The sequence below is a fragment of the Lipotes vexillifer genome, unplaced genomic scaffold, assembly GCF_000442215.2.
Source record: "Lipotes vexillifer unplaced genomic scaffold, Lipotes_vexillifer_v1.1 scaffold835, whole genome shotgun sequence".
NCBI lineage: Eukaryota > Metazoa > Chordata > Mammalia > Artiodactyla > Lipotidae > Lipotes > Lipotes vexillifer.
Genome location: NW_006774135.1, coordinates 2383061 through 2397977, shown reverse-complemented (window position 1 = coordinate 2397977; position 14917 = coordinate 2383061). Strand labels below are relative to the sequence as shown.

The 14917-nt window shown below is 48.2% G+C and overlaps 1 protein-coding gene across 1 annotated transcript in view; it reads left to right on the top strand.

The window, feature by feature from the left end:
• The first annotated feature begins 3573 nt into the window (after positions 1 to 3573).
• The window catches only part of CEP104 (centrosomal protein 104), a 53156-nt gene continuing 41812 nt past the window's right edge, over positions 3574 to 14917 (top strand). Inside the window, exon 1 of the mRNA XM_007448959.1 lies at positions 3574 to 3716. Coding sequence (XP_007449021.1) covers positions 3604 to 3716 — 113 coding nt within the window. The 5' untranslated portion in view covers positions 3574 to 3603. The remainder of the gene's footprint in view (positions 3717 to 14917) is intronic.

The following is a 14917-nucleotide window of genomic DNA, read 5'->3' as shown; positions in this document are numbered from 1 at the left end:
CGCTGGCGGCCGGGGCTGCTCCTCGGCTGCCACCACTGCTGCGGCTTGGGGGTGTCGGCAGGCCCGGGTCGGCGGAGGAGGCGCCTCCTGAGCTCCGCCGAGGCGCGGCGCTGCCGAGGGCCGGCGGAGAGCCCGGGTCGTGCGGACGTCCTGACAGGTACACTAGCGGGCTGGGGGCGCCGGGGCCTCCGTGGGCGGCGGGGCCTCCGTGGGCGCGGCCCGCGCGCTGCGTCACCGCCCCGGGCGGCCGGCGGCGCCAGCGCTTGGTCCCTGCGTTTGGCGGCGGTGCGGGCTCAGCGACCCCGACTCGGTGCTGAGCTGGCTCTTCAGCCTCGTCTGTTTCGGGGATTCTCAGGGGCGCTCTCGCGTCTAGAGGTTGCTTGGCCAAAACACCACTTCAGTGTGTGTAACGTTTAGGTTTTCCTAAGAAGGGAACTGGATACAAGTCTGTCTCCTAGTCTTGTAGCAAGATGTTCGGAAGTTGGTAAAGTGTTTCGATTTAACGTAGAGATTCAGTACCCCGGTGCATAGTGAAAAGCAGACTTCGTAGGAGGAACCGCCGAGTTACCTTCTCCCCACGGTCCCAGCTCGTCCCGCGGCGCGGGGGAGAGTGATCGCTGCTGGGGAAGATGCAACCGGCGCTCGTTTTGAGGCGAGGACCGCTGTGCACCGGGGCCCCACACTCGACAGAGCTTTGGTTCTCCCCGAAATGTTAGTGTGATTTTTATAGAGCCCAATACTAGTTTCCTTAGTGACACCCCAAGTATCTTAGGGAAGACTTGAAGGTTTACGCAAAGGGGACCCTAGGGTACAAGGCGGAAGGACGTGGCCATAAAGGAGTCCTGTTCGAATTCCCAAACCGATGTAATAGCGTTGCCTCTGCAGTTCCCAGGCACTTCTCGTGTCTGGTTCCTAAATGCCAGGACTGTGTTTTGGATTTATTGAGGCATCACAGTATAGTGGACACGTCCTTTATTCGGATCTAAAGGGCCCCATTTCTAACTCTTAGGGCCATAACCGAGGCTGTTGGTCAAGACCAGGCTCTGGAACCTCCTGACCAGCTTTAGAACAAACCCGGCCTGTTTGGCTTCATAGCCGGATGACCCTGGGCCAGGCCTCTCTGTGCCTCAGTTTCCTCGTCTCTACAGCTGGGGTGTCAGAGTTGTGATGAAGGTATAAACATGTATGCATCTGCACACAAAAGTATGGTGTAAGGGAGTAGGTCAGTACACAGGTCAGCAAGATGAATAAACAGTATTTCAGATCTGGAATTTCAGGATACATGATCACACTCAGTTGAAAATATTTCATAGGTACCTACTGTTTTTAAGGTGGGATAGAAAGTAACAGGCCCTGCTCTTAAAGGTGATGGAAGGACACAGGCATCTAACTCTGAGCTTTAATAAGTTTGGAGGGACTTTAGAATCCATGACAGAAGGCGGGGGTTAGAACAGCAGGTTGGGCTTGAGGAGGGTTCCTCCGTGGGGGCAGTACTCCACGTGGGGAAACCTGGCCGTTGTTTTCTAGAGAACACAGTGGGATCCAGAAGAGGTGACGTATTCAGTCACTGTTCCAAAGGTGGGACCAGTGAGACTTGGCACTGAGGGAGAGGGGACGGGGGAGGGGGAGGTATGGAGGCCAAAGGGAGAGTCAGTCCAGGCTGCGAGCCCCGGCACGTGGGAGGCCAGTCCACGTCTGGCATGGGAGCTGGCACACAGGCCAGGCTGTGCAGTTGCCGTGGGCTAAATCACACTTGTCCATTTTTTGTGCCTGCATTTTATTACTTTCTGGGTTAGTTTGGTTTTCTCTTCTGTGATATCCTGCAGTGAGCTTTGTATAAAAAATAACTGGGATCTTTAATAGTGGTTTCCCTTTCTATTTTAAATGCTTTTGTTCGTATATTCCAAGAAACATTAGCGAGTGCCACAGCCAAGAATTAATTTATTGCCGTGGTCCCCTCTGCGGGTTCTCAGTGAAAGTCAAAGGAGGATCTAGATCATGTATCAAGCATGTTAAAACAAACACATCTCATGTGGGATAAGCTTGTGTGTCACCTCCTCCTGAAAATCTCCATTAGTAGTATGTCCTACCCCAGAGAACTTTCTGGAGAAGTCTTTATTCTCTGTGTTAGTGAGGACTTTTGGTTGCATACTTCAGTCACATTGGCCGACTGAGGAGCATCGACAGGCTTAGTCCCTGGAGGGTAACCGGAAGTCCATGAGTTGCTCGGGCTTTAAGTCCTGAGGCTCACGCGGTGTCTCTGCCTCTCTCAGCACTGCTTCCCGTGTCAGTTCCACTCCCCGCCTGGATCTCCCCACTGGTGGCCTCCAGCAGCCCCCCCCCCCCCCCCCGCCCCCGCAGACACTATGCTATGGCCACAGCCTCCGCAGGGTCCTGGGATTGAGTGGCTTCGGTCCGGTTTGGGTCCTGTTCTCATGTCTCCATCCCTGAGCCCGTTCCTGAGGAGGGATGTGGAACTCATGGACCCCCCAAGCCTGGGAAACGTGCCCCCTCAGGCGGGGATCTGTGGGGGGCAGGATGGGCGTCAGCCCCACAGTTCCGGGTGTGGGGAGGACAGAACCACCGAGGGACATTGGGATTGAGGTGCTGTTTTCAAAGGAGTGGGCAAAACTGGGCGTCACTACAGCCACCCTCAAAACGATGGTAGGTAACTATGAGCCAAACCAGCTTTGCTAAAACATCAAGACAAGAAAATCATTCAGCTGGTATTTGCGCATCTGCCCAGAGTCAGCCACTCCGCCAGGCTCGGGGAGAACACCTGTGTGTTTGAGGTTCTGTCCGTGGTTCTGTTCTCCCTGCTGATCAGCATTTTCATTTAGCAATGATTATGCTGTTGATTAAACTGCCCCCTTTCCCCTTATTTTTGTATAACTCATTAGCACACTGGTTTATTATTTCCTTAATAATTTGAAAATCTTTATATTCATATCTTATCAAAAGACCTTGTTTTTGCCATAACAAAGTAACACGAACTGGATGACTTAAAACCACAAAAATTTATCCCGGAGGCTAGAAGTCCAAAATCAAGGTGCGCTTGTGCAGGGCCACGCTTCCTCTGAGGGCTCCTTCCCGGCCCCTTCCAGCTTCTGCTGCCTCCACACAGTACTCAACGTGCCTTGGCTTGTAGATGCAGTGCTCCAGCTGCTCGGCCATTGTCACTTGGCTTCTCCCTGTCTGTGTGTGTGTCCCTGTCTCTTTTCTGATAAGGACACAAGTCATGTTGGAGCAGGGCCCATCCTATTCCAATATGACCTCATCTTAACTTGCTTACGTCCCCACTGTTTCCCAACGAGGTCACGTCACTGGCACCAGGAGTTAGGACTCAGCATAGCTTTGGGGGGACACAGTTCAACCCACAACGCTGGTCAAACTTTTTGGCATATATTTGGGAAAAGTCAAGAGGCATCTTAAAAATTGTGTAATAGGAACTGGACTCTTTCAAAGTGATGGGACAGTCCTGACTAGGTTGGGAATTACTTCGTGTATTAACAAGGCAGGAAGTAATGCTTTCAATGTCACCATGTACTATTAAGTCCCTTAAAGCAGCCTTTCCTGCTCTCACACACAGCCCCGACGTGCAGGATGCCCCACAAGATCGGATTCGTAGTTGTCAGCTCATCTGGACACGAAGACGGCTTCAGTGCCCGGGAGCTAATGATCCATGCACCGACTGTCAGCGGGTGGAGGTCACCGAGGTGGGCCAGACGGGGGGCCAAGGGCGGTGGGTCCTCAAGGGCGCATGGGTTCTCTCCGTCTCAACTGCTAGTCTTACTACAACTCAGATGGCAGAACCACACGAGGGTCGGGTTGTGCTGCAGACTCACCCATCTAGTTATGCGCTGGACTTTTTTCCTTCTGTTTTTAAAGAAAATTTGTTGAACCTTTTTCCCTATAACATTAACCCACATTCACTTAAGAAGCATATGCAGATACGGAAGAGAGGAAGGAGAACTGCCCCTCCCCCAGTTCCCTGACTGAGGGCCAGTCCCGCATTCTCTGTGCTTGGTGGTAAAGATTTTGCATCTCACTGCTTTCATGTAACACAGGACTTTAACCAAGTCTCTTTCAGACTCATCTGGAATATTTGTACACCTTTAAAAGTCTTCATTACTTGAGTGATGTAATACCAGTGAGTATTTTTCTGAAACATTTAAGTCTTTTCCTGAGAAGCCTTCATTCTTCCCCAAAGGTGGGGCAGAGTTAGTTGTCGGCCGTCTGAGGCCACTCACCTCCTGGTCCCCTCACCTCCTCGGGGAATCTCACTCCTCATGACTTGTTTTCCAAGTGTGAGTAGAAGGCTTACTATTTGCTCCTATTCATGAACATGTAAATCTGTATGACATTTACATTCAGTCATATACTGTGACTTACATTTATTCAGATGATATATTGCTAAAAAGTTGAACGTAAATCCCATTTAAAATTCAAATATATTTTCCTTTTGGCGTTTCTGAGGGAACCCAACAAACAAGACTCCATTCTCAATGAACTGAGAAATGAAACAAAAGAGTAGAGCAGATGGGGACAAATAGCCTCTTTAATGCTGATGAAGCTGATATTGAACAAGGGCTTTATCTGGGCGGCGCGCAAGTACGCATCCCAGGACTGGGCCAGCCAGGGCAGCCTCACCAGGTCCAAGGGGGCTGGAGGAACACCTCCATCAGGCAGCCTCAGTCACATCCACGCTCCCCCCAGACTGACAAATCAGTCCAGTCCTGCTTCTCCCCAAGCCCAGGGGCCCGGAGTGAGCTGCGGCCACGGTTTTATGCAAATACACTTGCATTCCCCACACACACACACCTGCATTTCCCTTCAGCAGAGGTCCTTCCTACTAAATGCACTTATTCAGCATTTATGCATGAATTAAAGGTACTTAAATACACAGACAGGGCCGCTTTTTTGTAATATTTATAAAAGTAATACTGATATGGTTCTTTCACGTCTTGACATGGTATTTTTTCTAAGGCATGACCTATACTTGTTTTAGTAGTAAACTTTCAGACTGCTTCAAAGGAAAGGGTATATGTGCCTTGATGTCCATTCAGACTCATGCTGGGTTTGGCTCGGGGGTCTCCTGACTTCAACAGTGTTCTCTGAGGTCAAGCACATCATAAGAAGGCAAAGGAAAGTAACCTCAAACCAAGTCTCCCGAAGAGAGGACAGGGTGCTCTGTTAGCCCAGGTCAAAGAGGGATTGCTCAGGCACTGATAGATATAGCTCCAGTGGGAGGTGGTCCTGGGGGTCTTTACAAGGGTGCAAGGGAAGTTTCTCCAGTGCCTTCTATGACCTAGGAATTCATAGAGCCTGAAATCTTCAGGGCATGAGACACACTTCTCCAAGAGAACACAAAGTTTACACCAATGATCAGAGCCTCTGGGCATGAATTTTTTATTGTCAAATAATATTCATTCGGAAAGAAATCTAGGGAATTCCCTGGTGGTCTGGTGGTTAGCACTCAGTGCTCTCACTGCTCCGGGCCTGAGTTCGATCTCTGGTCGGGGAACTAAGATCTTGCAAAACGCACAGCATGGCCAAAAAAAGAAAGAAATTTAGAGCTGTCAGTTTATCTTGAAGAGATACATACCTTTTTAGGTAATAATCAACTTTAAAAATAAAATAGCCAGTTCTTTTACCTACAAAATGAGTTTATTGCAGAATGGCAGAGGAATTGCAATTCGGGACATGCAAGCTATGGTGAAACCATAGGCAAGTCTGGGGAACAAAGGAGAGAGAGAAACCTCACTTTACCTTGCTTTATAGAGAAAAGGAGGAAGTTGGGAGGGGCTGCTTTGAGTGAAAGTCCATTGGAGGAAAGCAAGGATTCAGGGTGGTGGCAGTGTCTCATTGGTTGGGCTGTTCCTGGACAAGTAGAAAATCTTCCTTCTCCTGCTGGGGCAGTAATGTCAGCTTCTTCTTGCCCAGGAATGAAGGAAGATATGTGCCTGAGTGCTTCCCCTTCAGGGCTCCCCTTCTCCATTTTAATTGAGGTTTCCTTTTATTAATTGTCATATTTCCCCCTTTTGAACAAGAACTTTCTCCAAAAGTATCACTGATCAAGAGTCAGGTTGTCCGCATTTAGTGGTTTTTGTCCTTCAGTGTCAGGAAGGACCTTTCCTATTTGTCACATCCAAAGTCGGAGGGAAAGTACATAGCAGTAGGAAACCGTTTAAGGCCATGTTTGAGTAACAGGGAAGGTTAGAAGGGAAGACTGTCAAGCATTCCTATCTAAAGTGTACATCTTGTCAAGGTTGTGCACGTTGGAGATCTCAAAGCATTGAGCCAACATCACTCTATTGCGTACATCATTTCTACAAAGGTTTAACATGTAACAGGTACAAAGGTTAAAAATAATTATGCAAAACAAAGTTTAAAGTAACATGACAGTTCCAAATTTTATGATAGTTCTGACCCATGACCCTAGGCCTGAAGGTAGCCAGCTGAACAAATCCAAGGACCATGGAATATCAGGTGAAAATCTTTTGCAACCAGTGCACTTGCTCCCTGATTTTGTTTAATTGGATTTCTACCTCTCCTGAGACATTTATCCATGTGCAATAGATGGTATTTGCTATTGTTCCAACACCTCCTTGCTCAGCAAATAGGTAACTGGGGGCTATGCACTTACCTAAAACTACTTTAGCTAATAAGTTAAGTGAACGATGTTGGGCTGCTACTCCTTCGGCTGTGGAGTTGGCCAGCTCTTCTAATGTTAGGAAGAGATTTCTAATCATGTGTTCATTGGCATCTACTCTGATGTGGGGAGAAGGGCGGCTCTCCCTACAGAGGCAAACCTGGGGTCATATACGCCTGCTGGAAGTTACCACGTAAGGCAGCTAAGGAGGTTTAACGCAATAGACCAATGGGAGGTTTCTGATCTGTTATGAAGAGAAAGTAGAACAGTGAATACAGCAAAAGCACACTGTTCTTTTACCCTCCAGCTGTCAAGATGATGAGCTGCCCAAGCTGGGGGCCATTACCAAGGCTTCCACATATAGAAGAGTAACCGGGAGGAACACGTAGGACCCCCTCATCAGTAGTAGCGTTTATGGACTCATTTGTCGGTATCAAGGACTTGGCGTCATTCAGCCAAGACTCACGTGTGATGTTATCACATACTAAAAGTCTTCCTAAATATATGGGCATGACAGCCAGCTTACAAACGGTCTGGCTCAAATTGACTGCTCCAGTGTCTTCTGTATGTATATTCAAGAGAGCTTAAATTAAGCCAGGGAACAAGGGCATGCAGATTTAGTAGTCTCACCTTATACAAGGGACCTGCGGAACAGTTTAGGTACAGAGTGGCACTTGGGATTCCAGAGAAGTTACTTATAGTATGAGTAGGGGTCACTGCTGTCATGGACAGATCAAGGTTTCTGGTGACAAATCCAACAATCAGAGAGGTTTCCCTCTTTTGCAGTAGATCAGGAAATGTGCATAAAAGCAATGTCTGTCCAAGGTAGAGAGGGAGAAAATAAGGTAAGAAGCAATAGTGAGAAAAGGGTATATGGGCCTGGTGCATCTTGGGAAGCTGTCTCATCAGATGCTGTCTGTTTCAATTCCTGGAAATCTTTACTTTCAAGTTGCCAGTTGGTGTGCAGGTCCACTCAGGGCTTGGTGTTTTCTTTAGAGGTGACATGAATCCAGGAGTCCATTCCTTGGAGCTTAGCAGCACAAGGGTTGGTTAGCAGTACCTGATAGGGGCCTTTCCAGTGAGGTCGAAGGGAATCCTTCTTGCAGTGTCCCTTATGGTAGGTGGAATCTCCAGGTTGCATGGTGTGATACTTAAGGTCTTCATCTCCTGGGAGTACACTATGAAAACATTACTAAAGTGTGATTACTTTCAGTGGAAACAGTAAGGCCCTTACAATATTGAAGTATATCTCCGTTTATCAGCTGTGGATCAAAGGAGGCGGGAACCAGGTGCATTGGGCTTCCTGTGACTGTCTCAGAGGGTGAGCATTTGTGAGTTCCCAAACTGGTGGATCTGAGATTTAGAAGGGCCAACAGTGATGCTTTTGGCCAAGGTATTTGGAGGGTCTCTACAAATTTTGCCAGTTGGGTCTTAATGATGTCATTAATGCGTTAGACTAGCCCTGAGGATTGAGGATGGTAAGACAGTGGAAGTGTAAAGCCAGCCAGACAGCACAGACCTGTCAAAGTGTTCAACCGCTGAAGTTCAGGGGCGGGGGGGTTCTACAAATTTTGCCAGTTGGGTCTTAATGATGTCATTAATGCGTTAGACTAGCCCTGAGGATTGAGGATGGTAAGACAGTGGAAGTGTAAAGCCAGCCAGACAGCACAGACCTGTCAAAGTGTTCAACCGCTGAAGTTCAGGGGCGGGGGGGTTCCCCAGGTAGAGATGATCTTTTCTAACAGGATCTTAGCCACAGAAGAGGCAGTAGCCTGTCTACAAGGGAAAGCTTCAGTCCAGTGAGAAAATATGCAACTCATGACTAAGACATATTTATATCCCTGAGATGGGAGCAACTGAATAAAATCCCTTTGCCAGGTCTTGAATGGCCCATCAGCAATTTAATGCAGTGCAGACAGGTTTTCCTGGGTTGTGTTTTGGACAGATGGGACAAGCACGGTGGGCGCTTTTCACAGCTTTCTTCGTGTTTCTTCACCAATATTGGTTCATGAACTCTGTCATTTTGCCAGTAGACCAGTGGCTTAAGGCATGTGCAGTGGTCAGTAGTGGGAACTTTAGAATTTCTGGTAGGACCAGATTGTTGTTTGGCCCAAACCAAGAGTTCTGTCTTTTTATCAAGCCAACAGTTATTCAATTTCCAATATTGTTTTTCCTTTTCTGGGGCCAATTGTTGGGCATTTCTAGTCAGTGTTTCCAAATTATCATCTGGGGGATGTGGGGGATATCCCTTTGGAGCATGACAGAGGGTTAGCCATTGGTTCCTTTGAGAGCAGCATTTTTTGGCAGAAATGTCAGCAAGATGGTTTCCTTTAGCTTACAGGGACTCGAGTCTGGAATGCCCAGGGACCTTGCTAGTAGCCAGAGCAGCTGGCAAAAGTATGGCATCTAATACATTTTAGACATGAGAGCCGTTTTAAATTTTATTCCCATCAGAGGTAAGTAAACCTTGCTGTTTTGATAACGTCCCAAAGTCATGGGCTACCCCAAAGGCATGCCGGCTGTGGGTATAAATGTTGGTGGTCTTGCCCTTGGCTAAAGTACAAGCCCTAGTGAGAGCGTGTAATTCCACCTTTTGGGCTGAAGTAGCCAGAGGTATACTCTGCCTTGATGACTTCAAGAGGAGTTGCGACAGCAGCCCCACACGGTGTCACCTTTTGCATCTTTTAGATAGGAACTATTAGTAAACCATGAAGAATCTACATTGGTTAGAGGAATTTCCTGTGAACTATTGCAGGGAGTCAAAAGGTGATCTGTCAGTGTTAAGCAGTCTGGAAGAGTTTTGTCAGCGCAGTGGGGAGAGGAACAGTAGGGTTGAGGTTATTACACCAAGAAAGAGTTCTGTGAGGAGCAGTTAGCAAGAGGGTCTCACAGGAGTGTGATGCAAATTCAGGAGAGCTTCTACTGCATGGGGTACAAAGACAGAGGGAATCCCATGATTATTTTTTTGGTGGCCTTAAACAAAAGGGCAGTGGCAGGAGTGGCTCTGAGACCAGGGGGCTGTCCCCATGGCACAGGGTCCAGCTGTCGACTATACTAGCCGATGGGTCGATGATGGTCCCTGTGTTTGGGATGATACTCCAAAGGCGTTCCCCTCCTTCTCACATACAAAGGGAAAGAAAGGAAGCTGACAATTAGGATGTCTAAGGGCAGGGGCCCTTATTAAGCTTTTCTTTAAGGCTCCAAAGGTTATGTCATCCTGATCGCCCCAAATAATAGGGTCCGGTTTGTTGTTTTTTTATAAAACATGCAGGGGCTGGGCCATAAGAGAGAAATATGGAATCTAGTTTTGTTTTTTTTGTGTGTGTGGTACGCGGGCCTCTCACTGTTGTGGCCTCTCCCGTTGCGGAGCACAGGCTCCGGATGTGCAGGCTCGGCAGCCATGGCTCACGGGCCCAGCAACTCCGCGGCATGTGGCATCTTCCCGGACCGGGGCACGAACCCGTGTCCCCCGCATCGGCAGGCGGACTCTCAACCACTGCGCCACCAGGGAAGCCCTGGAATCTAGTTTTGACAGTAGCCAGCTAGCCCAAAACACCTCGTAATTGGGCTGAGTTTTAGATTTGGGGAAGTTGAGGGTACCATGAAGCCTACCTGTGTCTAAAGGTAGCCTCATTCTAAGATCGGGTGCCCTAAATATTGAACCTGAGTTTGAGCAAACTGCAGTTTTTCCTTGGAGACTTTATGTGCCTTTAAGGCTAAAAGGTTTTAACAGGTGAATGCTGTCCTCCTGCGAAGTTTTAGAGGAGAGTAGAGAAGCAAGCCATCCATATATTGTAATAAAGTAGAGCCTGCAGAAAACGGTACTGTCCAGATCAGCCTTTAAGGTTTGAAAAGTAAGAAGGACTTTCAGGGACTTCCCTGGCGGTCCAGAGGTTACGACTCCTCCCTGCTTCCACTGTAGGGGGCGCGGTTCAATTCCTGGTCAGGGAACTGAGATCCCACGTGCTGCGCAGCACGGCCAAAAGAATTTATGTTTAATAAATTTTTTTAAAAAAGAAGAAGAAGGACTTTCAGTAAAAGCCTTAAGCATTTCTGTCCAAGTCTGCTGCTCTTTCCCAAGTGAAAGCAAAAAGATACAGAGTAGCTTTATCAACAGGAATGCTAGAGAATGCAGTGCATAGATCAATTACAGTGAGATTCTGCTTTTAGTAGAAATGGATGCTAGTCGCATATGGGGCTTAGGAAAGACAGGGTGCCAGGGATAACAGTGTCTCTTATTCCGGTTTCCGGACAAACCTCCATCCTCAGCCACTGGGTTTTCTCACGGGCAAAGCAGGGTGTTACGGGGACTAGTACAAGGGATAATGAGGCTGCGGCTTTGAAATCTTCTGTTACGGGCTTGATGCCTTGAAGGACCTCTTTATTTAATTATAAGGTACTGATTAATTCTGGGGAGAAGTTTTGAGGGATACGTTTGACTCTTAATAGGAGGAGCACTGAATTCTGTGTATTTCAGTTGGAGATCTTGCCCACAGGGAAAGTGGTAGCTGATCCACTGGTGACAAGTGACTAGTGAGTACCCTTGAAATCACGTCTGATGCATCTGAGACAGAGCAAGTAAAAGATATCAAAGGTCATTCAGTTCCCTGCTTGGCTATTTTGATGGCTACTGTCAAGTTCTAGAACTATTTCCCCCTTTCAGGAGAAAGAAATTCCAGCATGGTATTTTCCTAAGAAATCTCTGCCCAATGATTGAATTAAGGATGAAGGAGCCTAAGGAGAAAACAGTGTGTGTCTCTCAGAGGGCCTAAACAAAAGGGAACGGGTTCTGAGACGGGGATCTTTGGGGGTTCGTTAGAAACCCCCACTATTTGAACTGTTTAGCACTCCGAGGCAGGGCTGCTTTACAGCAGTGGGGTTGAGCACCAAGACCGTAGCTGAGGTGTCAGTAATGACACAGAGATTCATCCCCATCCAGAGTGTTGTTTCTCCAAGCCGATTAAAAGGGAGGGTTGGAAGAGCCCCCTGTAGTTCCTCAGAGCCTGGCCGTTGGGGTTAGAAGGACATTGGAAAGGTTGCTTAGAGGGCTGAAGGTGCCTGCAGTGCTTAGGCTTTAATTATCTTTTTTTCCAATGTCCTGGCTTTTTGCAGTAATAGCAGAGACCAAGAGGTTTTGTTTGGCGGGGAGGGTGGGGCCTCCATTTGTTGAATTGTCTAGTATGCAAACACGCTGATTTACCAAATTAACCAAACCTGGAGTGGACAGGGTTTCCCATTCCATCCTGGTCCTTTATTTATTTTTGGCTGCGTTGGGTCTTCACTGCTGTGCACAGGCTTTCTCTAGTTGCGATGGGCAGGGGCTACTCTTCCTTGTGGTGCGTGGGCTTCTCATTGTGGTGGCTTCTCTAGTTGCGGAGCACGGGCTCTAGGCACGCAGGCTTCAGTAGTTGTGGCTCGCAGGCTTTAGAGCACAGGCTCAGTAGCTGTGGCACACGGGCTTAGCTGCTCTGCGGCATGTGGGATCTTCCCGGACCGGGGCTCGAACCCATGTCCCCTGCATTGGCAGGTGGATTCTTAACCACTGCGCCACCAAGGAAGGCCCCATCCTGGTCCTTTTAACTGAAAGAGAATCCCCATTCAGCCCGTTAATGAGCACAGAGTTAAAGGCAACCCGAGCAGATTCAACATCCAGAAGAAGACCAGAGTTTTCTTTAAAAGACAGTCTGAAGACAACTACAATGGCCGTGAGCAGGTTTTATAGGTTTTGCATGCAAAGCCTGAGTTTTGTTCCAGTCATCATGCTTAGGAAAACCTTTTGAAACTCTTCAGTGAAAATTTCTAGCAAGTTCTTGGATTTCCTGCTAACAGTCAGGGTTTGTTTTTCCAAATCCCTTTCAGGATTTTCCCATCAAGCAAGTTTCATCCAATGTTGGGCCTGACCTTCACCAGCAAGCATGTGGACTAATTGATATAAATCTGAGAAGCCAGGTTGATAAGTTTATAAGTGGATAAGTTCTTCAGCAAATCCATGGCGGTCCTCAGTTACTTTGGGAAAATCTTTGACTATAGCTAGAAGTTCAGCTTTAGTCCAGGCAACATAAGTAACTAGGGATTTAGCATCTAGATCCCTAGAAGGCTTAGCTTTAAAAGGGCAGGACTTAATAAGTTCAGGGGAGGGGGAAACAGGGAGAGGTGTGGAGAAAAAGGGGAGTTCAGCAAGAGGGTTAGGAGCGGGTGGAGGGCCCAGAGGAGGTGAGGCTGGGCAGAAGGGGAGGGAAGGGGGCGCCGGGGCACAAGGGGCGGGGGCGGGGAGAGGCCTCAGAGCCGTTTCGTCTTCTTTCAGTGTGTTCTCCTCTGTTAGTCCAGGAATCGGTAGTTTGTAAAGAGGCAGTTTTATTAGAGTCCTGGATGTGTTTGGAAGCTCCAAGGTACCGACTAAAATAAGCATCCCATTCAGTCTGTTTAGTTTTAGAGCCGTCACTTTCTAATTTGGTTCTGAGAGAAACAAGTTTGGAGAGGTTGAAAGTTCTCCATAATGGCCCTTGGTATTCTGAAGTATTTGGGGTTAAGTCAGTCTATTTAGTTTAAAATGTGCATGAGGAAGGACCATAGTTCTTAAACATAAAACCAGCCAGGGTCCCCGAAGGAGGGTGCCCTTAGAGTATTTAGGTGACTGGGGTCCCATTTCTTAGAGCCTTTCTCAAGAGCAAAAGAAAAATCCCTAAATAGCCTGATTCCAGTGGAATTTTACCAAAATTCTAGCACACTTCCAATAGGGGGACAAATGAGTGAGTACTCACCTGAAGGACAAAGCCTTCCCAGAAAGAAAAAAAGCAGATCCCCAATAAAGTCAGAGCACTCAACCTAAAGGAGGGAGCGCGATCGCTTCCTGGCCCGGAAGGAGGAGGGCGGGCTCTTGCTGCCGGAGGGGAGGGGAGGGGAGCAGGGCATGAGCGGCTGCCACACGTGCGTCCAGGGTCCGCCTCCTCCAGAACCCACTTCTGGACACCATGCGATGTCAACCTTAAAAATAAAATAGCCAGTTGTTTTTGCCAGCAAGATGAGCTTATTCCAGAATGGCAGAGGAATTGCAGTTCGGGACATGCAAACTGGTGAAATCATAGGTGAGTCTGAGGACAAAGTAGAGGGAGAAACCTTATTTTACAGAGAAAAGGGGCAGTTGGGAGGGGCTGCTTTGAACCTAAGTCCATTGGAGGAAAGTGAGGGTTTGGGGTGGTCACAGCATCTCATTGGCTGGGCTGTTACTGGACCAGGAGAAAGTGTCCCTTCTGCTGCTGGGGCAGCCAAGTCTGCTGCTCCCTGCCCGGATGAAGGAAGTCCATGCCTGAGACCCTCCCTGCAGGGCCTCTGGCTCCATTTTAGATGAGTTTCTCTTCACTGATTTGCACAGTGTATTGTCCCTTCTTTTCATCAGTTTGAGGGGTATTTTTGATTCATCTATAAACTCTCAATAAGCTGCCTTTGAATAGCTAAATCCTAGTTCCCTGACCAGGGATCAAACCCAGGCCCTCAGCAGTGAAAGCGCTGAGTCCTAACCACTGGACCGCCAGGGAAGTCCCATAGCCCTTTTTTTTTTTTCCTTACGTTATGCGGGCCTCTCACTGTTGTGGCCTCTCCCATTTGCGGAGCACAGGCTCCGGACGCGCAGGCTCAGCGGCCATGGCTCACGGGCCCAGCCGCTCCGCGGCATGCGGGATCCTCCCGAAACGGGGCACGAACCCGCGTCTCCTGCATCGGCAGGCGGACTCTCAAGCACTGCGCCACCAGGGAAGCCCCCCATAGCCCTTTTTTTGAAGGGCTTTAAAATATACAGCTTCAAACTTTTGTCAGTCATCTTAGTTTTCCTTAAACAGTTTTGGAGGTTTTGTTTTTTTTATAAAGGATTTTTTTCCACGTGAGATTACTGTGTCCTTATGTCTAGAATGATCTCACCACCAATTATAATGTCTATACCCTGCATTTAAAAAAAGTAAATATCTAAAATGTCTGAAGCAGTGCTTGACTGAAGGGTATTCAAGGCTCGAATTGCTAAGTTCCCAGTTTCCTGGCTGCCCTCCTGCCCCACATGCCTCTCTCTTACAACCTTGGCATTTAGGAAACCCCAGGGATCAGCCCCCCAGAATACGTGTAGTCACTGGCCCCACTTTCTCAGCAGCACTCTCCCCATTCACCCTTTCACGTCCCTCAGTTAAACACAGAAGTTTCCAGAGTCCCATCCATCCCGCCTGATGATCCTTCCTTGCGCTTCCTTTCTGTCCTGTCCACTGATGGTGGCCCTTCTGC